At 40.0% G+C, this 23700-nt stretch overlaps 3 protein-coding genes across 9 annotated transcripts; 2 read left to right on the top strand and 1 right to left on the bottom strand.

Annotated features, from left to right (window-relative positions):
- The first annotated feature begins 79 nt into the window (after positions 1-79).
- On the top strand, positions 80-8802 carry eps8l1b (EPS8 signaling adaptor L1b). The gene is made up of 18 exons (XM_062442824.1): positions 80-109; positions 207-365; positions 493-642; positions 731-813; positions 2111-2223; positions 2522-2577; positions 2688-2817; positions 2934-3022; positions 3110-3184; positions 4645-4793; positions 5330-5474; positions 5894-5976; positions 6068-6176; positions 7116-7241; positions 7380-7524; positions 8079-8244; positions 8493-8625; positions 8716-8802. The coding sequence occupies exons 1-18, from the start codon at positions 80-82 to the stop codon at positions 8800-8802; spliced, it is 2028 nt and encodes a 675-aa protein (XP_062298808.1).
- A 429-nt stretch (positions 8803-9231) lies between these two features.
- On the bottom strand, positions 9232-16280 carry luc7l (LUC7-like (S. cerevisiae)). Of its 5 annotated transcripts, none has more exons than XM_062442544.1 (11): positions 16086-16223; positions 14477-14547; positions 13305-14154; positions 13034-13132; positions 12514-12624; positions 12198-12341; positions 11910-12086; positions 11692-11780; positions 11553-11582; positions 11284-11445; positions 9232-10490 (listed from the first exon to the last, which is right to left on the bottom strand). In XM_062442544.1, exons 4-11 carry the CDS (start codon positions 13127-13129, stop codon positions 10364-10366), a joined length of 936 nt encoding a protein of 311 aa, XP_062298528.1. In that variant the 5' UTR covers positions 13130-13132; positions 13305-14154; positions 14477-14547; positions 16086-16223; the 3' UTR covers positions 9232-10363. The 5 variants fall into 5 exon arrangements, with proteins under 5 accessions (XP_062298528.1, XP_062298529.1, XP_062298526.1 ...); XM_062442545.1 differs by having other exon boundaries at positions 13305-14113; XM_062442542.1 differs by lacking the exon at positions 14477-14547 and having other exon boundaries at positions 13305-13399; positions 16086-16280.
- A 649-nt stretch (positions 16281-16929) lies between these two features.
- Positions 16930-22498, top strand: fam234a (family with sequence similarity 234 member A). 3 transcript variants are annotated; one of them, XM_062443093.1, is made up of 13 exons: positions 16935-16991; positions 17505-17583; positions 17690-17991; positions 18073-18183; positions 18275-18457; positions 18668-18792; positions 19006-19138; positions 19344-19476; positions 19577-19720; positions 20214-20295; positions 20408-20563; positions 20667-20769; positions 20891-22498. In XM_062443093.1, exons 3-13 carry the CDS (start codon positions 17721-17723, stop codon positions 21097-21099), a joined length of 1650 nt encoding a protein of 549 aa, XP_062299077.1. In that variant the 5' UTR covers positions 16935-16991; positions 17505-17583; positions 17690-17720; the 3' UTR covers positions 21100-22498. The 3 variants fall into 3 exon arrangements, with proteins under 3 accessions (XP_062299076.1, XP_062299077.1, XP_062299074.1); XM_062443090.1 differs by having other exon boundaries at positions 16977-16991; positions 17280-17583; XM_062443092.1 differs by lacking the exon at positions 17505-17583 and having other exon boundaries at positions 16930-16991; positions 20891-22497.
- Positions 22499-23700: the final 1202 nt, after the last annotated feature.

Below are 23700 nucleotides of genomic sequence, written 5' to 3'. Positions count from 1 at the left end.
GCTCTCCCTTTCTAAAGCTACCTATATAGACTTCTCTCTATTTTCTCACCACCAGAGCAGCTGACACATTGGAAGAAGGATGACAAACATCTCACGATATGTCGTTAACGTGAGTCTCGTCTGCCACACATACACCTTGAACTCAACCCATTTCTCAACCCGAGATCCTACTTCCTCATCCTTTACTTTTGTTTCCGTGTTTGCAGCACCTGCTGACGTTTTCGCTCCAGGATGGGGACGTGCATAGCGTGGAGGAGGCCCAGTCACGCTTCTCCGTCCTGGCTCACAACAAAAAGCTGTGGAGTCAACAGATGTTCCTGGATATCGGAGCACAGGCCATTCTTCTCCGGGACACACAGAGCCAGGTGAGGGACAGATGCACGATAGTGAAGGGGAAGAGGTGCGGGCGGGGGGTGTTGTGAGGGATTAAACAGGATGAATGTAGGTGACATCAGCATGCATAATGACTTTCAGTATCATCTTCTCACGCAGGACGAGCTGGAGCACTACCCTTTTAAATCCATCTACCGCTGTGAGGCCATCGACATTGAAAAACTCTTCCCGTCCCTGCTTCTCCTTGTCTGCCAAAGCGCCGACCAGAAAAAGCCAGACATCCACTTCTTCAGCTGCGAGACCGTGAAGGTGAGTGATGACGCCTGAGCAACTCTTCTGTCTGACTCAGTGTGGTTCAAGTTTTACAAGCGATGCCACTTTTCTCACTGCGTCACAGGCGGAGAAAATCTGCGACGTCATCGCACGCTCAGTTTCAGGTTCCACCAGCAACAGGACTAAGAAGCCTCCCGATGCCCTCAGGTACAGTGAACATCACGGTCACGGTGATGGTCTTTAAAGCAATAAAAATGACACAAATACATAAGAAAAACATCAACAGTTGTTCTGATTAAGCTTTTAACATTGAAACTTACAGGTCTGGTGATTTATTGTGTGTTTCACAATGTTTTTAAAGAGAAAAAAGTACAGAGAGGCAGTTAATGGACAGCCAAGCAAAATAAAGAAGAAAAGAAATACAATAGTTAGTTAGACACATCTCACATTCAATTGTTTGCTTTTTCGCCTCTCTTGTTGCACGTTGTATTATTTTCCATTGACTCAACGCAGACTGGTGTCACCATCCACCTGTCTGAGCAAGAGAGAGAGAGAGAGAGAGAGAGAGAGAGAGAGAGAGAGAGAGAGAGAGAGAGAGAGAGAGAGAGAGAGGGCAGAGGACAGTGTAAACAGCTGCGAGAGAGAGAGGGAGAGAGAGAGAGAGAGAGAGAGAGAGAGAGAGAGAGAGAGAGAGAGAGAGAGAGAGAGAGAGAGAGAGAGAGAGAGAGACCAACTTGTTTTACCGGTTTTCACATAACTTAGGAAGGTGTGACAGAGATAACAAGACCATTGTGACAGAAAGCAAAGAGAACAGAGGACGTATGACGGCAGCTTGGGCCCTGAACGGATTTATCTGCTTTGAAAATTGTCTCTTTTAAAGGATTTGTGAAGGACAGACACATGTGGTAAGGAGAGACGGGTGGGGTTCAGATGTGATTCAGGAAAGCGACAGAACGATTCAAATCAGCTATCTGAGTGTATTTGCATAAAGCTCAGAGTGAGGCAAACATCAAAGTTTTGGACTGAACGGATCCATCCTTTTTATTCAAAGCTGGCTTCTTGCTGATTTGTTTTAAAGGAGAGTTTAGACTAAAGCTAGGTGTTGCATGTAATAAAGAGTATAGTCATGAGTAAGCATTGTCAGGCTGTTTATGGTACTTTCATAGTGGAATAAGGGCTGTGGGATTGAATTTCAGAAACACCGTATTATGTGTGTTGATAGAAGATTACGTCGTCTGACTGGATTCACCGATCAGAGACGTCCTCCTGTAAAAGGTTGCAACCATTTCAGGCTCTCAGAATGAGGATGAGCCTGTCTGACAATCAAACGTGTAGCTTGACTTCTTTAAGCTCTCAATGAAAAGGGTGTTTCCTGTGATGGTGCTGAGTGAACAGCAGCCGCCATCAGCAACAAGAAGTTTATCACCAGTAAACCTGTAGTGAGATGTTGTGAGAGTGTAGCAGTGATCAAATTGGGAGCAAACTCTTCTCTTGTCCTTTTCAGGCTTCCTCAGAGTGGGGGTGAAATGATCGACCCCTTCGACATCCCAAGCCCCCCCATCCCACATGCTCCAAATCCCCCACCAGCAAACCCTCCACCTTACCCTGGACCAAGAGGTGAGAAAAATAACTTTTTTTTTTACATGAATGCTTGTGTGTGAGAGTAAAATCCTTTGCTGGTGTAAAACTGTTTAAAATAAAGGAAAAGGAAGGATTTAAAGGTAAGAAAAAGGAAAGGACACAGTGAGAGGTATTTAAGGTAAAGGGCTCACAGGAGCACAGGGAATGCATTGTGTGTTTGTGTGTGTAAGGGGATGGGTTTCAGGAGTAAAAGGGGAGCAGGAATTCCAATTGCAGGAACCAGGGCCGTGAATGAAAATGGATGAACTGAATCCTCTCCTCTCTCTCACAACAGCAAACGGTGTGAACGGCGGACCTGATATATCTTTCCTGCGAGCGGAGAGAGAAGTGGTACGCCTCCTCGTCATCATCTTCGCAGACAGTTTTTGGCTTTTCCATTCACCTCTTGGTTGCGATTTATTTCGGAGCAGCACAAAAAACAAGTTCTCTCTTCTTTTCAGGGGATCCTCAATCACTGTTTCGACGACATCGAGACCTTCATGGCCAAGCTGCAGCAGACTGCAGAGGCTGCAACAGTACTGAACCAGAGGAAGAAGAAAAAGAAGAAAAGCAAAAAGCAGAGTGCTGAAGGTGAAGACAAGGGTATATTTTTTGCAGATATTATTCACATAAATACCATTTAAAGCTCAAAATAACAAAGATTTGAGTCCTAATAACTGTGCTTTCTTGTATTTTTTGTATCACAGAGGATTTACTCACTGCAAAGGCTCGCCCCCCACCAGAGGAGGAATTCATTGATATCTTCCAGAAATTCAAATATTGCTTTAGCCTGTTGGTGTGTATTCAGTCAGGTCATATTTCATTATTCTGATTATCTTGCTGTGCTACTTTGTATTAAGCGTCTCTGTTTATTTCTTCAAAGGCCCGTCTGAGATCAACCATCTCCAATCCTTCATCGGAGGAGCTCGTTCATTATGTATTCAAACCTCTGGATATGGTGAGTGAGTCTATCCCGACTTGTACGTCATCAACAACACCTGTTGCTCCAAACACCAGGCCTCGCCTTTTATAGCAGCACAGATTAAAAGGAAACCCTAAGGGGGGGCATGACAAACATCTTAAAATATATCTCACTTCTATACTCATCACTGTGTCATATTATTTACTACATGGGTGCAGTGGAGGAAAAAGGTGTAGATATCAGTTACATAATAGATGTTATTTTAATGATTGACCTAATGATTCACAGTGAGGATATAATGGTACGTTCCAGGACAAAAATATTCAAGTGTAAAAAAAACAACAGCCTGTAAGCATGTGTCATGTGATAATTATAGAAAGTCGTCAGTGTAGTTAGCAATGTCAATTGTCAGAAACTACCAGTTTTATGCAGTATTTACAGAGGGCAGTTCCCTGTGTGATAGTCTGATACACTTGATAAATGCGTCTGTTTGATCTTATCGTATTTGTATGCAGTAAAGCCCGACCGATAATGGATTTTTGGGAACAATGCCGATATACGCTTAGATATACATAAACACACATATTTTGCAATGATCCCTCAAATATCAAACACTTGTGACAAAGATATGTAATGGAGGCAGGATATTTTACAGTTTCACAATTAACTTTATTGTCCAAAAGTACTGAAACACTAAACTTCACTGGGAATTTAATAATTACAAATGATTATACATTTTTAAAAATGCACAAATTTAACAACAAATATACATATATAGTTAAACTTGAGTAAAGACAATAGATCAAAGTTACATAAAATGCTGTCTATACAACTTTTAAATAAAAAAAATCAGCCCAGGATATATCAGTATCAGCCATTACTGATATATCTCTGATAGGCAAATATTGAAATATCATTCTTAAGAGCAAATGTTATCAGATTTTTAAAAAAATATTTGTAATATGCTGACATCTACTTATTTATTTGATGACTTGTTGGCCTTTTATCTCTTGATGCCACAACAAATTTGCAAATTGCAAAACACGCATCACCTGACACTGAATTTCAGGTGTGTTTCAGTTTATGTTTGATACAGTTTGAAAGGCCCTTTGCCTGAATTTTTCCATTCAGGTGTGAATCAGTCCACAAGAGAATCAAAGGTGAAATGGGTGTGTGTTTGATTTGTGTATGCTGGCATGCCTGAATGGAAACAGGCAGTCATTATGACATATTTGACTGACCTCATATTTCTGGGACTGCAGGTGACTCTGCATTTAACTGTCATTGTATCTGATAGGCTTTTGTGTGGATCTGTGTTCTTATTGTCAGCGCTCCAGTAAAAGAAAATTCATCATTTTAATGTGCCAATAAATCAAACAAGTCTGATCTGTGTATAAAGTTTAAACACACCAGCTGTGCTTAAACTCTCATTAACAGGCCTGTCTTTGCAGAGCGGGAGTGTTAAATTTAGTTTTGATGTTTCTGGGTGTGTTCAGATGGTGAAAACGACAGGGGGGCCAGCTCTCGGAGCGTCGGTGATCAGCCCCGCCCTGACCAGCTCTGCTGTGTCCCTGCTACAAGACAACCTTAATGAAGAAGAGCGGCAGCTGTGGATATCTCTGGGCCACAACTGGACACTCCCTCGGTCAGTACCAGCAATCGCTGCCATCCGAGACCTTGTTAATCACAGTTATATGGGGCCACTACATGGAAAATGTTTTTGGCGATAACAATAAAACAGTTTTCCTTTTCTATTGCCTGGGTAATTCTGATTTAATTCTTTCTACCTCTGTCTTTTTTTATTAATGTGAATAAATCAAGCTGATAGAAGCTTATCAGATGTTGTTTGTATAAGATATCGTCTGCCTGGCAACATCAATCTTTTATTTGATGAAGATTCCTACTGTGAAACTTTATTTTAAAAATCTTCTCAACCAATCATTTTTTTTGAGAATTATAGTGTAATATATATTTCTACCCATCCACCAATATAATTGATGATAGGACACATATTTTAGGGGGATTTCTTAGCTATGAAAATGTTCTGGCACCAAGCAGAAACAAAACTGGTATTAAGTTCAACAAAAGTGGATGAACACAGTTTATCAGTGATCAGTGAGATTTTTTTTGGTGGAACTGTGAAGTAAAACTCAAGTGCGATGATATTTACTGCTCCCTCAGCTCTCAGCTCAGAGGGCCTGTACCTCCGTACACCCCTGTGTTCTGGGACGGATGGAAGCCAGAAGCCTCAAGGGCAGACGGGCAGGTTTGGGAGGATCCAGTCGAGTCACAACACAAACATGAAGCCCTCCGAGGAAAACAAGAGGTACGAAATACCTGTGTGTGACAATTGTTACGTTGTGTGTCAAAAGAGAGGAGTGCTCAAAATGTGTAAAAGTGCAACACAGGTAGTTGAACATAACAACAGGTGCACAATAATGAATAAATATCAAGAGCAATGAGAACCAGAGCTCCACTTTTCATACTGTTTATAATAAATAAGCAGGACACATCAAAGTGTTTCATAAAAGTTGCCTCTTATATACAGTACTGCATATTTTTGTGTTGGTTGATAATTAACTAAAGGAGGATATTTTGACTCATCTTTACTCTCTTGGCTAGTTGCCTGTAAGTTTACCCATGGGAAAGGAAACTGTCAAAGTTCAACCCCTTATTTATTTCTCTCTACCTGTTTATGCCCATATGTGTCCTGTTCATGACTGTCCACCTCGATTTCACCCGCAGCAGCAGCAGCAGCCACAATCACAGCCACAGCCACAGCCACCCCAACCAGTCGGGCCTCCTGAAACCCACGTCGGCGATGAAACGTAGGTCACTTTTTTTAGAAGCGACTCAATCAGCTGTTATAATTTAACCTCCCTCTGCATGATAACATCATCTGCCTGCTTTCCTCCACAGAGACAGCAGCCAACTCCCACCGGAGCCTGACAGACTCTACACCTGCAGTTACGACTTCATCGCCAGGAACAGCAGCGAGCTTTCAGTGCAACAGGGCGAGACACTAGAGGTAATGAAGTCACGATTACATGTGCTCATTGTGATGTAGCAAGTAGGGGAAGATGTGGGAAGTTGCCCCCTAGAGCAGTGTGTCAGTAAAGTTGATGTCTGTGTTGCCAATATTCAGTATACGCCTCGATTAGTAAATGTCAGTCTCGCGTTCTTTTGTTGTCTGCAACCTATTTTGAGTAAATTTGATCTAATTATTCCTCTTGGTTTTTAAGTATCTGTGTTTTAACGAAGATTACCTCAGAAAAACACTTTGGTAGTCCAGTTAGAAAATTCATGTGAGGATGCATTCATTAGTTTAGTCAAAATTTAAACAGATTTTTATGATAATTCTAAAAATGTAAAATGAAATAAAAAAGAAATGTACTTCTCAGGAACCCCTATATTTATATTTTGCATTGCAGCCTGATTTTTGTTGATGTGTACAAATTAATAAAAGACACATTTACCAAGATCACTGGAAAAACTAAGACATTACATCATTTTAATGAAGGACATACAATCAACTCGTCTTCTGATAACAATGCAAGCTTATTTTCTACAATTAGCAGTCAGATAAACAAAAATGACAGAGAAGTATATAACTACAATCTACAATAATTTAGTCATTAACCTGTCTTCAAAATGTAGAAACATTGCCAAAGATTGAAAAATATTATTTTGCTTTAACTACTAAACCCTTTTCAACTAAACCTCATATAAACTGTCAATTTAAATAAACGTGGCCTTTAAAAGTAGATGTAATTTGCTCAGTGTTAAAGAGAAATCAATAAAAGCACAAGCTCTTAATGTAATAATATGAATTATGTTAATTACAAAGGCTGTAGATACATAAAATCTAAATGAGTAGAGGGGGGCATTATTGAATAAAGTGGTATTTTTGTTGGGTGTATGGTGTTGATACATCTCACTGACAGCAACCTCTGTGTGTGTGTGACAGGTGATTGAGTCATCCAAGCGCTGGTGGAAGTGTCGTAATCGGTTCAACCAGATCGGCTTTGTTCCCTTCAACATCCTGGAACCCATGGCTCACATAGACAGCCCCGTCACCAACAGACCCCCCAGCGTAAGCGCAAGCGCTCACATGGGGTCGCACTTTTTTTTTGAACTGCCTGACTTTCCATATCGCACAGGTGCTCTCACATGTACATACCTGAGTGAATTCCAGTCTCTCTCTCTCTCTCTCTGCTCCACATTCCCGCAGGCTCCAGCTCCGCCTCCCCTCGCCAAGACTTTCTCTGTAGTTCCACCCAGCCCTCCTGCTGCGCCTCAGGCCCCGTCACCACAGCGCCCACGCAGTTTACCGCCGTACAGCCAACATATAGCAGCTGCAGAGGACACAGATAAAGGTGCCAAGCTACAGTATGAGTGTGTAGGAGGTGTGAATGTGACACATTTAAATGCTGTGATAAGGTGGTTTGACTATAGAGAGCTATAATGCCCTGCAGTCCTGCAATAGTGCTGTTTAAGTGTGAGTCAGAGATTAGAAAACACAAATTAAGATATGGGATGGACAGTGGTGGATCATTTTGTATCATTTGAATTGTACAGTTTGGTTTTTGACGGGTTCTGTCCCATGTTGCTCAAACAGAATGAGAGTCCTTTAATTGGAAACAAAACTCAGTACCACTTTAAAATGAGGGTCTAAAAAAAATCTCTCAAGGTCCATTGAATGGCTGTTCTGCATCTTTTGAATTTATAACACAAAAAATAATAATTTGAATTCTACTCATACAATAACACACACAAAAAGATAAACATTAACTCATAATTTCTATGATGATTGCCTTCAATTGTGTGATGCCTGACTCTTGTGCTCTATTGAGTCATGGAGCCACATTATTATTTGGCCATTAAAAGGCTTTAATATCACCGTTATTTCTTTCATCTCCCATCTTCTCAGTCATGTTGGTGAATGACGAGCTGCTCCAGAGGCTGACCAATGGAAAGGCCCATCTGAACAAACCCCTGGTCATCCCCCGTTCATCAGACACCTCTGTTCCCCTGGACTACCACTCCCCTCCAGAAGAAGTGGCCGAGTGGCTCAGGGGGAAGGGCTTCAGTGAACCGTAAGTAATAACGTCACAACTGGTGACCGCAGATCAGATTAACCACAATGGTTTACATACTGGGAGTGATAAAAGATCCATTAACACTGATTTATACCTCTGAATGGAAATAGAAAAGATAGAAAATGTAATGAACTACTGTACGTAAGAGGGTTGTGTGTGCATTCCGTGTCAATGTTATCATGATGTAGATTCTTTATTGTTTTGGAGTGTGTTGTTAAGAGTCATTTGTGTTTTGTGTCCCGCAGGACGGTGACGTGTTTGGGAGTGCTGACAGGCGCCCAGCTCTTCTCCCTCAACAAGGAAGAGCTACGAGCTGTTATTCCAGATGAGGGCGCCAGAGTGTACAGCCAGCTCACTGTGCAGAAGTCCATGCTAGAGGTAAATGAGTTCATCAGCCTATCGCCACACTGCATCGTTGACAGTAACGCGCAGACTGTTTCACCATTAACTTGTTTTCATCGTCTGCAGGACGCCAGGAGGGCCACGGAGTTGGAGGCGGTCATGGAGAAGCAGAAAATGAAGGTTGATCTGAAACTAGAGAGCAGCACATTGTGAGGAGCAGATGTCTACGTCATGAGGAGTGTCACATGAGGGGATTGTGTTCTTCTGGTGGCGCTGTCACTTACGAATGGACTCTTGAATTATTAAATATATTTACCAGTGAGGTCACACGCGACAGTGACTGCACACATGTTGATGAGGAGCATCGTAATGGCCATTATGACAGAATTGCTTCATCTTAAGACCAAAGTATTTGGCAGTGATTTCAGCTTTTAATACAAGCAGGCACTGTACTAATTGAATAACTTAACATTAAAATTCATTTATTTGTAAAGTATGGTATGGTTTTAATGTTAAGTTTTCTTCACGTCTTCTTTCTGCTTATTAGTAAGTAAGAACTAACTTAATGAGCTATATTTATCTTTTGTTTGTACTATATTACTATCCAATAAGCATGCCCTGACCATGACAAACAAACTCTAGTTTCAAATGTGATTTTCTTTTAATTGAACTGAAAGATTTCCAGCAAAACATAAACAGATATGACTTCACACATTAGGTAAAGCAATGCAACCTTTAAAAATCTGCTTTACATGTAATTATACATCTGTTCATGAAGGAATTTGTCAAATTTGGGTCAAAATTTCATTTTATGACTCGACTAATAATAAAGGTGTGTACAGTTTCAGCATAATTTCCATTGTTTCAATTCTGAATCTACTGCTTCACATGTCCAACAGTAGCTCTGCAGTTATCCTTTATTTTCAATATGTTAAATAACAGAAATTATTGTAGAAACAAATTATAAAATAGACTTGCCACCAATTTAAACAAGCATTTAGTCATACAGGCCATCGGACCAGTTTCCCTTCACTACTGGCAGCATAACATAAAACAGTTAAAATAAAATTAAAAACAAAATTAAACATGTTTAGAGACATTTGGGAGAAACTAATACTAAGTTTTAAAACCTCTTCCTTTTGAATTTGTGTGCCTAAAACTTTAACAGGGCTTTTTATCAAACTAAGTAGACAAACATGTGAAGAGACATTTGACATCAGTTTACCAGGAGCTGGTGAAAAATCTTTAGAGGGAGATTAAACTAGATAGGAAAAGGCTTTTCAGACTATGACAATCAGCAGGCCCCAAAAAACATATTTACAGACATATTCTGTATCAAAAAAACTTCAGCTAATAATAATAATAATAAGTTGAATATGGATCAGTTACATTTTATACTCAAGTCCAGCAGACCTCCTGTTTAATGCTTGCTTTTTCTATTGGAATCATTGTAGGGTAGTTTATTACAACACATGAGATGTATTGGATACAGACAGACTACCAAATTACAGATTTGGGTATTGCAATACACTCCACTACTGATCAATAACTAACCCACCCCCAGTCAAAATGCATTCTGATATATGTGGATGCTAGAAAGGTGACTTCATACAATATTTCATGTGTAACTGTAAAATCAAACAAAAAGGAGCCAGGCGGGGTAACGAAAGGGGTCAAGGCAAGGACTGTGTGTAACATCTGGTTGTTACATGGAAAGGACAGCTGAGAGAGACACAGGAGGAGGTTGTGTGTTGTGGTGGATGGAGTTTGGTCTTCAGAGGTCCCCCATGTCCCTGTCGTCTGCTCGGCGGGAGTCTGACCTGCCGTTTACGCCGTCCCTCCTGTCACGCTCTCGCTCCCGTGACCGATCTCTGGACGAGCGCTCTCGGTCTCTGGATGACCTGTTTGACAAGATCATACGAGACATTTAATGAAGTGACACAAATACAAGAGTCTGAAGAAAGAAGTTTATTGGTAAATAGTCAAATGATAAGCTGTGCCATGTTGAGCTTTATTTAGAATTTATGATCACCAGGCATCTGTAAAATCAAGCTTGATTAAAATCTAAGAACATAAGACGCTAACACGCTTGAAAGCTTCTGCCAAAAAATAATTACAATATTAAGAGTTGAGTCCAAGGACTCGTGTCACCAATTAATTTGCTGCTGTGTGTTGCGATACATCATCACACATCAGTTTGTTGGTGGGATTTGTTTAAGTGCCCACACATACAGTGGAGCTTACTGTGGTGTTTGCACTGCATTATTCAGTATCTTTAGCTTTCCAATAGCTTAAATAGAGACACATGATCCTAGAACAGATGAAGATGTAGAGTAATATCCAAATATTAAAAGAAAAGCTAAAGTTATGAATACATCTGGGAATGAGTGAGTGTGGACAATAAATGGATTATTCATTGATAATCTATCTTCCACAGTAACATGGTACTTTTGACACACAAACAAACTTTTAGGAATAAAAACAGTTAAAAGCAACATAAGGGAAAACTACAGACATTCTGAGACAAAGCTATACAACTATTATTATTATTATTATTATTATAGATATCTTATTTTCTTATAAAAAGCATCCATCTTGATGAGACAAAAATAAATTAATGCTGGAGCAGAGGCCAAAGATAGCTGGCTAACCAGCTACAAGCCCTGGGCTGTGAACTGTGTGAGCTTTGTTTACTTGTGTCTGGAGCTCTGCTCGTGGCTGTGACGGTGGCCTCTGCTGCGGGAGCGGGACCGGCTGCGATGCCGCCTCCTCCTCTCTCTGGAGCGTGAGCGGGAACGACGCTTGTCTCGTGATGTGGAGCGCGAGCGCCTCCTTCTGCGGTCACGAGAACGGGACCTGATGAATTAAACAACACATTAGTATTTATCTCTGTGTGTTTTGAGCAGAATTTGAAAAATAATAATAATACACAGCTCAGGGTGGACAGACGGCAACTTTCTTACCTTTTATGCTCTCTGCTCCGTGATCTGGTCCTATGAAATACATGGACGAACAAAACAAAACAAGTTTAAAAACTGTAAAACTTTATTCAAAAAACGAACTGCCACAGTTGAGGTCAGGTTTTGAAATGTCTGCACTCACCTCTTCTTCAACCTCTCCTCTTTCTCCCTCTCTTCTCGTCTCTTTAAGCGCTCCTGGTTCCTTTTCTCCTGCTTGTCGACCACCGTTTTCTGATCACATGAAAACAAAGGATCCAATATACTTAACTCAGATCATAAGACAGTTTTCTAATAAGTATATGAGGTACTTAAATAATATTTCTGTAGTAATGGCTTTACACTGTAGATGGTTAAACATACTTTTAGTTGGTCCAGTTTCTCTCTGATCTGGATGAAGCCCAGGTGAAGCTTCCCACCGAAATGGTCTGCCAGACGACGATCGTTGTCATGGAGACCAAGGTAAGCGGAGCACACCTCACACACCCGCAACTTCTGCTGCTGGAAACTGGAGGCAGGCATGGAGTTTCTGTATTCTTCCTGAGAGGACAAAGGGAAAGAAGAGAGGCATTGAATGATCAATAGCTGGTATCTAAGAGGGGGAAACCAATATAAATACATAAACTCTAAGTACTTTACAAGCACTCTCACCTCTGCATCCTTCTTCCTAGTGCGGACCTTCTCCACTTCCTGCAGGACCTTCTGGGCTTCATCCACATTTCCCTCAGCTCCGAGCTGCTCAGCCTTGGCCAGGAGCTTCCCGATTTCTTCATTAAGCTCGTGGACTTTCTCTGCCTACAACACAGCCCCAAACAAAGTTTTATTGTGATTATGTCTAGCCGAAAACACACTGTTATAGCAAACTGGATGTTCCATAATAAGTGTAACACTTGGTTTATAAAAGTCAAAACCTTGCATGGGATACTTGAGTTTTACAATCCGTGTACAAAAGCCTTTTTTTCCTCACCTTTGCTGCCACCTCAGCACTGATCTCTTCTTGAGTCTCAGCCAGGCGCTTCTTGGCTAGTTCTGTCCTCCGGTCACAGTCAGCAATGAATGACTCGAGGTGATCCACCGCCTATAGGAGAGAAAAAATTAATGAAAGACTCAAACATCTGTCCCTGTAGAACTGTGCTGATTTAAAAAAAAAAAAAAAAAAAAAAAAAAAAGATTATTTTGGTTATTTTCTTTAATTCACTACTACACATGTTATCTAAAGTGGTTGGTGCAAAACTTAGGTCATTTTGTTGCTGCAACTTAGTGACATAAGTGAAAAACACCATTACAGTAATCATGTTTACATAGCAAACAGTGCGGTTATTGTGGGCTTGCTAAAGTGGTAGTGCTTAATGTTGATCTGAAACTGCTTTTGTTAGCTGCTTACAGCTTAACTTTAACACTAAAGGGTTAACCAACCACTCAGCCCACACCAGCAGTTACATGTGCTGTCATGACTGCAGCTCATTTGTATTATTTACATCACTTACGTCAAGCTCAAAGAAAAGATCTCGCTCCTTGGAGGCAATTTCATAATCTGCCCGAAGTGCCAGGTCATGGATCTTTGTGCACTCTCCCAAGTCCATACGCTATCACAAAAAACAAGCAGACATGACTCAAGCGGCAGAAACTCAAACATGAATGAATGATATTAAATGAGTTAAGATTATTTATAGAACACAGATTAGTTTTTACAGATACAGATACCGGAATCCTTAAAGTTATTATTAAGTGCTAAGAGCAACATTGTAGGCCACTTACAGTTCCAGACAGGATGTCATGTGGACAGCAGTTGAGAAGATGACTTTTGCAGACTCGCTCGTCACTGAACTTGACCCTCTGCCTTGTCTCATCCCCTGAAACAGTCCAAAAAAAAACAACCAATGAGAAAGACCTCACATACTTGGTACCACGGGCGAGGTATCCAGTGCTTAAACATATTTTACTGTGATTGCACTACATTAATGGATCAGACACATGTGACATTAACTGCATTCAAAGATTCTGTGCCCAAATCAATTCCTATATTTCTCAGTGTCTCTATTATTTATCAGTAACAGAGTAACTGTGCCTCTGTCGGTGTGTCAACATAACATAAAAGTTACATGTGGCTTTGCGTATACTCTATGTTGCACTTTCTGCTATTCTTGGTGCTTACCTTACCCAAACCTCAGTGAAACTGTGAAATTTATCAGAGCCTCAACCCAGTTTAGCTTGTGATAAGGCTCAATGTCCACTCTGTAAGTGTGGAGCATTATTAGTCAGGGCACATTACTAGTAAATGGCTTTAAAATTGTTTAACAAAGCTACCTTACATTACATGTCAACACATTAGTTAAAAATGTGACTATGCAGAAAAGACTGCCATTAAGACTGCGATAAGAAATGTAATAATTCCAGACAACTGTTCCAGCCAAGCCTTTTACAGATATGAACACTGAAAAGAAATTCAAAAACAAAAACACAAATGAAGTCCAAGGAAAAAAATTTGGTTTATACACACTGCGATCTGCACCACATACTGTACCCTTCTGCATCTTCAAGACCTCAGCTGCAGAATTTTAAACCCGCTGTAGAAAAGTATAAATTGGAACAGTTTTCTTGCCCATACCTGTAGTAAGAAGTTGGGAGTCATACACAAGTCAGATTGTAAATGATGTGTGCAAAGTTTTTTGTCTCGACTGAAAATTGCCTTCAGTAAAACAGACGTCTAATGGAAAACTGCTCGTTTGGATTCAGCGCGACCAGACGTCTTAGCTCAAGCTGCATAACACTACTCCAAATTGTAATTCTAGTGCCATTGAAGAATTACCCATTTGTGTTATTTATTAAAAAAAAAAAAAAAAAAAAAAAAAAACTACAATAACTTCCGGAAGGCAAACATATTGTTTGGATATTAATCATAACAGCTTTAAAAATTATGTGTGACTCACGGCTCGATGAACATGAGGCTTTTCTGCAACTCCTTTGCAGATTGATGTAGGCTGGCAAAGATACACTGAACCTTAATGAATAAAATAAAGGGGCCACAATTGTTCAGTTTGTATGCAACATATGTATGGGAAGAATTTGATATTAATCTCATCACACATACACCCACAAACTCACAACACAAAGTCACTCGCACTGGACAGATCGAATTATCAACTTGTTAAAAAGGATAATCCACAGGGCTTTAGTTCAAGTCAATTAAGTGTCAGGAAGAACCTGATTTATAAGATGGCAGAGCAGCAATGGGCTGTCATTTTCTGCCCATGACAATAACACTAGACAGCTGATTGACATTTTAATGTTTGTATCCAAATGGCTGAAAACTGCTGCTAAAATTAGACTTTGGAATGTCAGGCTTTAATATAACAGAAATTACATTATTCAGATAATAGTGTCCATTTATTCTGGACAGCTATCACTTATAAAGTTATACAGTTTATGTATTCATTCATCATTAACACAGACTGATGAATAACCGACTAAAACAAAATTATGCTCTATATTTACATACATTTACTTAGTACAAAAAAGTGTTTTTCTGTGAGTACTGTAATAAAGTGAAATTTACAGGTACTTAAACACTTTATTTCCATTTAATGCTGCTATAAACCTCCATTCCACTAATTTCACGGGGCAAATATTGTATGTTTTACTCCTTTCAAAGAGTTTTTCATTGATATTTCTCTAATAGACAAGATCCAGATCAAAACCAGATTCCTTGTTAATCTAGTGTCCAGTGTTGTCTGGATGGGAAAAAGCAGCATTTTCTACCCTCACAAAGGTTTCACAAGTTTTAAAGTGGATTTAAAATAGCGTTACAGCCATTGCTCCACTAAAAAAAACATGTTTTTCCTGCTTCCTACAGTTGAATGTTTACTGAGGGAGAAGGAGTAGGTTTACTTTCAAGGATTTAATAAAGATAATTTAAGTTTAAATGGAAAACCCATATCAGACAAACATTATTATTTAAAGTAGAGTATTTTACATACATCAAAAGGGTCCTTAACTTTCCTCCTTAATCCAAAATAGGAAGCTAAAGTCAGTTTCTCGGTTAGTTAACACCATCATTAATTTAAAAACAACTTGTAGGCCTGACCTAACGTCCTGCCTGCGTAACATTATCCATTTAAGGTATGACAACATTATGCATCATGAATACTGGGTTAACACAGTAGTTGCGTAATGTTATATACTAGACCAACTATTAGTAGATTACTACCAGAGTATAGATACATTGTTTGGTAGTAAAACGCCTAACGTGTCGGTACTTTGGACACTAACGTTAACGCTAGCTAAGAATACGGTGAAAACGGAACTAAAAACGTGACAAATTGTTCAATTAAAAATAACCACAATGGATACAAACATTAAATCCTAACGTTAAATCCCAGCAAGGCTCCTTGAATCTAACGTTACTGTGTTTTATAAAGCCCTCTGCAGTACATCCATTCATGCAGGCCTGTCCATCACACGCCAACACCAGCCAGCCTCAGCGGCAGCTCCATCTTGGCTAGCTAACCTTAGCTCAGCTAGCATGCTACAGCAACTCACCATCCCTCGCTGTTCCCATCAGCTGGTCGAGCAAAGCTCGCATTTGAGCTTGGGCAGACATTGTTGTGGGCCTTCCGTCGATGACGCTATAAAAAATTAAGCAACTGAATAACAGTTCCTTAGTGTTTTGTTATGTTGTTTGATTATTTACTCGTCCGAGCATCGCCTCTCGCAGATTTTCTCTATTTCGTGGTAGTAGACGCGTCAGTTTCCTTTTTATAGTAGGGAAGTGACGTCAAGTTCGGCCGTTGAAACTTCCGTTTAAAGACAGACCGTTAAGGGCGGTCCATCGGTCTGAAATGGACCAATCGTAACGTTTGATAAAGGCGAATGAACCAATAAGAGCGGCTAATGTGTACGCTCTATAATTTATATATGCCCTGAGTTCAGACTCTCAGGCAGCAGCTTTGAATTTGAATGATTGAAAATTAGAAAGTATTGGGGGTTTTATAAAATGTATAAACAATAATATAGGTGCACATTAGTATGCTCCAAGATTTTTTAAGAGGAACCTGATTTTATTGCCTACCTTTTCTGTATGTTATTTTTCTATCTACCTTACTTTCACCTTGTGTCCTGTTATCATGTTGCCTATATATATCAAACATAAAATTAAAGTCATGCCCTTAATGTTAATCAAGTGTTGTGGTAGTTTCTGAAGAAAGTGTGTCTCTAGGCTCTCTCAAACACCTGAAAAACAGAGAATTTATAGTAGAGTAATGGATGCGAAGGGGCTATTATTTTATTCAGTCAGTGGATGTTATAGTTTAAATCCTCTAGGTGGCGGTAATGAGACATTTTGGACGATAACCGCCGCTAAAACCAACGAGTAGAAGGAGAGTATGTTTACGCAGCTGCGGTTGACAGGCCTACCAGTGACCACCAAAGACGACAGAGGAGAGTAAAGTAAGAAACTTTTTTGTCAGCTGATTGTATGACTAATTCACCCTCAAAGTGTGGAACTTTTCGTGGTAACATTACCTCTAATTCATGCTATTGTGTTCCTCTTGCTGCTCTACAAGTTTGCGGTTAACTTTTCAAACCTCGGAACGAACATACTTAATGAGCTACCTAGCTAAAATTTTGCGGCAAATAATTGCGTTGTAGGTGACTTTGTTAGTAGACGTGCTTGCTACCTATAGGTAACCATAAGTTTATAGCACACAGCAGTATTTCCTCCCCTTTTCTATGCAGGACAAACAACAGGGTGTGCTGCGGTTTGTTGTTGTGCTGAGAAATCTCTGGAGGCAGTGCTGGCACGTCTGAATAGGCTCAGACCCACAAAGGATGATGCAGCAGAATTAGCTGGACTCACAGACAATGCTGCCTTCAGTATTTTTTTGATGTACTATATCTATGAATGCCAGCTAGTTTTGTCCGTTTTTTTTTATTTATTGCTGCCTACTTTGACACATGCAGGTTTGTAGCTCACTCAAAGCAGGGGCAGATACAGAGGCAGACTGTCATCCTAGGTGTGTCCACTCACTGTGTAGTAGAGGTAAACAGGTTTTTATAATTAGCATTGTTTACTTAAAACCAGCATTATGTTGGATGAGGTTTGACTGTTAGCTACTTTCAATATTTGCCATTTATCTGTCAAATAGACCTGTGGGCTGGTAATGCAGTGAGGAAGCAATGGAGACCACAGACCGAACCACTGAGGGCGACCCTCTGAAGAGTGGAGAGGATGGGGTGGAGACGATAGCAGTACCTCCAGCAACAGAGCTGAAGGGGAAGAGTTGCAAGGAGGTCTTGGGTTTTTCTAAACTGACCCACTGGCGAACCGCAGTTTTCTTCCTCTCCTTGTTTCTCTGCCTCACCATTGTGTTTGCCTTCTCCTTCGTCATCCCCTGTCCCGTCAGACCACAGTATCAGACTTCCTGGAACAGGACTTTCCTTGAAGCAGGTATGTACGAGTATGTGTTTCTTATTGTCTGCTAATGATGCAAATGTGGGACTAACTACTCTTCTCTTTTTTCTGCTACAGCAACTTATGACTTCGTAGCAATTGAAAACACAGGCAAAGACAAGGTGATGGATGTCCTGTTTATCCTGAAGAATGCGGACGGCAGTAAGAACGAAACATGTGATGCTTCAGGTATAAAGCGCTTTTTTAAAATCAAGAGGTATCAGGATTTTTGTATTATGGTTGTTTTGTGTAATTTAGATGCACTGTGCATGTGTTCCAGGTCTGCCCTCGCCATGTGTGTTTGTCGTAGCAGTGGATGGGACAGATGGACACACTCTGTGGGAGAGTGCGCTGCAGCCTGAGTTCCACTGGGCCCAGTGTGGTCTGGATGAACAGACAGACATGGGATGGGACTGTCTGCTGTCCCACTCTGACCAGCTGTCAGCAATTGACAAACTCTCTGGTTAGTGACTCATTTACATGTCTGTTATGTATACTATCAGTGTATTACATGGAGAAAATTCAGTAAGTGGACTCCAAGTGAAGGTTATTTGTCAAACTACTATTTCCAAGGTCAATAATAACTTTTACACTTGAGGAAAGCTGTAGTTTTAGCTATAAAATCAGATAAATGTAATCATACTCTGTTCCTGTGTGATTTGTGTTTTGTCAGGTGAAGTCAAGTGGAATCAGTCTCAGCCTACTGGTCTGAGCAGCACTGTGCCTGTGCTCAGTGTCCCAGATCTGGATGGGGACCAGGTCAGCGATGTTGCTCTAGTGGCTTCTGACAACACACAGGTAAACAGTCATATCATTCATAACTGCTTCATTCATATGCTTTCTTTGTATCTGACAGTGTAACGATGGAGTTATAGTGTGTCTCTGAGTTTTGAAGCTTTTTATGTGTAACATGTTTAACAGGACAAAAATATGCAAATAAAAAGATTTTGGCAGTGAAATAATCTGTTAACATATTTACCAAATCAAATATGTCTCCTGTCATGTCTGCAGACTCAGCTGGTATTCCTCTCAGGGAAGACGGGCGTCCAGATTGGCTCTACGGTGGTTGTTGACTCCACAGATACAACCAATCACCTCCTCTATCGCACTACAGATGGCTCTCACTATGTGCTACTTCAAAAAGGTGACATAAATTGGGAGAGTCACCACAAGTTAGATAGTTTTATATAGATACATAGATTTATTATGTCAGCCTTGGATTTGGTTTCCCAGTGTTGATGCTGGGGCAAAAAGGGTTATCTGATTTCACGTTCCAGTACAGAGAAGTATTCACTTGGATGTATGATACACTTGATGGCAGTAGTGAGTGAACTTGTGCTCCTTCACAGACACTGGCTTGTATGGATTGGCACTGTGGAGGATCGCTGCTAAAGCTAAAGCAGGGTTCGAGGTGGGCCTCAAGAAGGATGAACACTGGGAGAAAAATGCCCCTGCCACAACTGGTCTTATACCAATCTTCTTGTAAGAAGCAACCAAACACGTGGATCAACCTATTCATAATCACTTCTATTATTGTGACTTTAACCCAAGGCTTTTGCCAATGTTAATTTCCTCTTTGTAGGTCTGACTCATTGAAACAAGTGCTGAAAATAGGAGAAACGGACAAATCCCCTAACCTGCTGCTTGTGACTGGGAATGAGGTGGCTTTAGTTGATGGAAAAAAATTGCAGCCACTGTGGAGTTTCAATACCAGCTCAGTCCTCGGGTAACATTTTTTATATTCCATAGACTATACAATTAAATAGAGTTGAAACAAGGATTGTTGATAGTAGATTAATGATCTACAGTTCCTAGTAATCTTGGAAGTTGTGTTATTTAAAGAACAAATGTCAGATATGTAAACGTGTTATCTTCCCAAATGTGAGTATTTGCTCATCTTCTGAGAGGACAAAATATGCTAACTAAATGTCCAAAGATTAAGAAATACATTACATTATAAATTCATATTTTGGGAAGCTCAATTTGCATTGTGAGATCCGGCACTGACTATTAGTACAGTCAAAATCTCATCACTAAGTGAAGTAATTATTGAGTTATAAATGTACATCTCTGTAAAACCACTATAAATACATTATTTATTTATTTAGTTTGTTTTGTGAGAGTAAAAATGTACACCTTGAATATCAAAGTGAATCATAACGTGTTATATCCAGGCTTTTTGAGTCAAATCCATGTTCTCCTTTATTCTCATCATTCAGTGAGCCCTCCTTCGGTCACTTTAACAAAGATGATGTACTCGATGTTGTGGTTGAGGAGTATATCGGCAACTACTCAAAAAGGGTGAGTCAGTTTAATATGTTAGAGCTCTGCTGCGAAAAATTCCTCTGAACAGCTTCTCTCACCTGGTGACCATGTTGAATGATGTGTTTCTCACCATCTGTCTTGTATTCAGATAATAATCCTGGATGGGAAGTCTGGTGGTGTACTGTGGGAAGTCGAGCTTTTGGCCAGTCCTAACTCACCTCGACCCGTCTCGATACACACCACCAACAGTTTCTCCATCTTCATGTTTTGGGGCCTGATGCCCTCAACAGAGACCAACTCTTCTGTAAGTTGTGTTCTGCCTTTATGAAAAGATGCACGTTAACAACTTTCTCATAGATATAACTCATCATAACTCATGCTGATCTGATTGAAATGTTTCTCTTCAGTCACATGTAAAGGGGGAACGACGCTCTTACATGCTGCATCCTCTGTATTCCAAAGTTCTTCTTGAGTCAACCAATGTCTTGGACCACATCGTATCATTTAAAGGTACTTTTTGTTCTTAATTCAGTTTATATTTTTATTTGACTACAGAGTGTGAATTACTTGGGCGACTGAGGAAACACAGGTGCCAGAACTTTGCGTGACTGTGTTTGTGTTTTTATCTCAGCTACGCTGTTGGAGCGTGGCCGTCACGCTGCCTACATCCTGCTGACAGGTCCTGGGACACAGGGAGCTGAAGGCACTGTGGTCCTCAGCAAGCGAAAGCTGAAGCAGGACGTCCCTTTCAGCAAGGTTCTCCGTATCGGCACCAGTGGACCAGAGACCAACGAGGACATCAAAGAGGCCTTCAACCGACTCCGCTTCAGTGATCAGTGAGAGGTGCATGCAGCATGCACCATTTTAGATCCAGTTTGTGCCTCTTATATATTACCTAACATCCGAGTCACAAAGGTGATTAAAGATACTTCTCCATCCAGACGGTCAGAAGAGTGTTTAGAGATTGTGGGAAACCCTCAGAACAGCACTAAGTATTTTTAAATGACCTTCTGGGTTTTTCAAACATTGCTGGTTGATTTAATATCTTCATTTAATGGAAACATTTGTTACCTGAGTGTATCTAACACATGAGAGGCACAAACTGGGGCAAGACCAGTATGTCCTCGTTGTTGAAAACATTTTGGCACAGCTGACTGTAAGGTGGCTCTGCTTTACTTTAAAAACCAAAATGTGTACACTAGGTATGACTTTCCATCTGAAGGCAACCAAAGAAATTCTTGTGTGTTTAGAGGATTTGGGCTCACTTGGTTTGACAGGGTTCTTCCATATATCCCCACTGGACTATCTGGGCATTATCTGGCCTATTGACTCTTGACTTGACTACATTTGTACTATCATGAGTTTGATCTCATTTAGCGTCCAAAGAAGTTATTGTTCCTTGACAATCACTGTTCTCCTGCTGACAAATCATTGCCTTGCTGTATTGTTTCTAGCACTTTCATGCATCAATGCAATGCTCTTTTTTAAAGAAATGCCAAGGCTGGATTTTTTAAATCTGGGTTATTTTGTAGACCTATGCAACTGTATGTCGCACTGTGTTTTAAAGGTAGCAGATGCTGTTACTAGAGTTTGTTGCCACTACAGGTGGTAGTTACTGTGTGTTTCAAATAACATTACTAGGGCTAGTTTCCTTATGGTACTTTTTCTGAAACTGTAACTTGAAGAATGACAATAACCACACCAATCTACAAGTATCCTGCTCTCCAAAATATTGACAAAGCAGTCTTGTAATCAATGGTTCTGCTAATAATCAAGATATTGGTCTTTTACTCACTGAATCCAAGATGCTGTAACTATTAATGCTCATAAACGCACACCTACTTAACTTCAGGCCTCTTTTGAGGCGCACAATGCTGAGTGTTAAAAGCTGACCATAATATTGAATTATTGCTGTGGGTATACAACTCAATATGACAGTTTTTCTTACTTTTATATTAGTTAAATAAATGAAAGAGGTTTGTATCTTTGCTGTACACTAATATATTGAACCTGTGGGGCAGGCCTTTATGGTAGCTGACTTTTCTTTCTGATTTGACATGTTTTAATTTGAGGAATATTAAACCATTTTAAAATAACAGCTTTTGTTTCACATCTGAGGTGGGTCTTTTCATGGGTGCAAATACACTACAGATCACAAGTTTTAGAAACACCTAGTTTTTCATGTTTTTATTTAAACGTACATAGTTTATTGTCTCAATGTACAAACAATTGGAGATTAAAAATTGAAATCATGGATTCTTTTTAACAAAAGATTTTGACTCATTAAAGTAGACACAGTAGACAGGAGATTTCCTTCAATAGAAATAAAATAATCGGAAAGTTCTTCCCAACACTATTCCCAAACCAGATCGAGGATTGTCCTGGTTCCTTTATTTGAAGTGAAGCCCTTTTGGTCCAGATAGCCAGTCACTGTGCAAGTCACCAACTTTGGATCCAGCAGAAGAGCTCCAGACCATCACACTTCCTAGTCCATGTGTTTATATAGGCCGAGCGTTTGGAAGTAATCCACTAAAGTTGGGACATAATTTATCTCTATTGCTGCAGAAAACAATGAGTTGTGATTGTGAACCCATTATTTAATACCTCAAACTTTATACGTTTTTTGAACTTTGTACCATACCACGGTTATCCACTGGTCTTGAACTACTTACATTTCATTAAAAAGATCTAAGATGTCTAAAACCTTTGATCATTAGTGTGCCAAAGTAGAAATTATGTGGGACATCTTGCTTATTGTAGCGTCAGGCTCAATTTGCTGATTTAAGATGGTAGTCATCGCTCCAAAACAATCTTATATTTTTCTATCTCATTTATGGTCAGTTTAAATTTATTGAGGGGCATCAACTCTGGATAATTATGCCTTTTGTACAAATTCACCACCAACTGACATGTATTTGGGGCATTTGTTATAATTTTCTACAATAAAAATTATAACAAATTAGTTATTAAATTAATATAGAAACTTATTTTGTTGACAAATACAGATGTTCATTTCAATGTATTAACACTTAATCAAAACGCAATAAAATACTGTCCATTTAGTCTGCTGCATATTCAGAAATCAGTTTGTCCTAATCAATAACATTAGAGCAGATCTTTTGCTGCCTTCTTGTGTTGTAACACTTATACATTAACTTCAGCCTATAGCTGCCATGCGTAATAAGGCGCAGACGGATTCTCCCGGTTGGCTTGCAGTCCATGGGTGAATTCAAGTCAGTCACGTATCTCCGGGCTGTGCGGTGTCTACACTTTGTGGCAGGCGTCATTAAATCATCATGACGCACGACTGTTGACAGACTCCTGCCCCCTAAATTCATCTGGGGAATAGAAAGTCGCGCCATGTAGGGAAATAACGGGATCATAAAAATAGTAAACCCGTCGTACCTGTCTTTTTTTTTGGTCTTTTTTTGGGGGGGGAAA

This window comes from Scomber scombrus, chromosome 21 (genome assembly GCF_963691925.1).
Source record: "Scomber scombrus chromosome 21, fScoSco1.1, whole genome shotgun sequence".
In the NCBI taxonomy this organism is placed as follows: Eukaryota; Metazoa; Chordata; class Actinopteri; order Scombriformes; family Scombridae; genus Scomber; species Scomber scombrus.
Note: the sequence above shows the minus strand (reverse complement) of the source record. Positions and strands in the feature narration are given on the sequence as shown.

Bases quoted from the DNA above. Each gene is read 5' to 3' on its own strand.
- luc7l (XM_062442542.1), bottom strand. From the start codon at position 16,146: ATGTCTGCCCAAGCTCAAATGCGAGCTTTGCTCGACCAGCTGATGGGA. The intron at 13,400-16,085 runs GTGAGTTGCTGT...GGACTGTTTCAG, and splicing joins GATGGGAACAGCGAGGGATG to GGGATGAGACAAGGCAGAGG. The intron at 12,342-12,513 runs GTGAGGAAAAAA...GCTGTGTTGTAG, and splicing joins GTGCTGAGGTGGCAGCAAAG to GCAGAGAAAGTCCACGAGCT.
- eps8l1b (XM_062442824.1), top strand. From the start codon at position 80: ATGACAAACATCTCACGATATGTCGTTAAC. The intron at 366-492 runs GTGAGGGACAGA...CTTCTCACGCAG, and splicing joins TCCGGGACACACAGAGCCAG to GACGAGCTGGAGCACTACCC. The intron at 5,475-5,893 runs GTACGAAATACC...TTTCACCCGCAG, and splicing joins CCCTCCGAGGAAAACAAGAG to CAGCAGCAGCAGCCACAATC.
- fam234a (XM_062443093.1), top strand. From the start codon at position 17,721: ATGGAGACCACAGACCGAACCACTGAGGGCGACCCTCTGAAGAGTGGA. The intron at 20,564-20,666 runs GTAAGTTGTGTT...GTTTCTCTTCAG, and splicing joins CAACAGAGACCAACTCTTCT to TCACATGTAAAGGGGGAACG. The intron at 20,770-20,890 runs GTACTTTTTGTT...TTTTTATCTCAG, and splicing joins CCACATCGTATCATTTAAAG to CTACGCTGTTGGAGCGTGGC.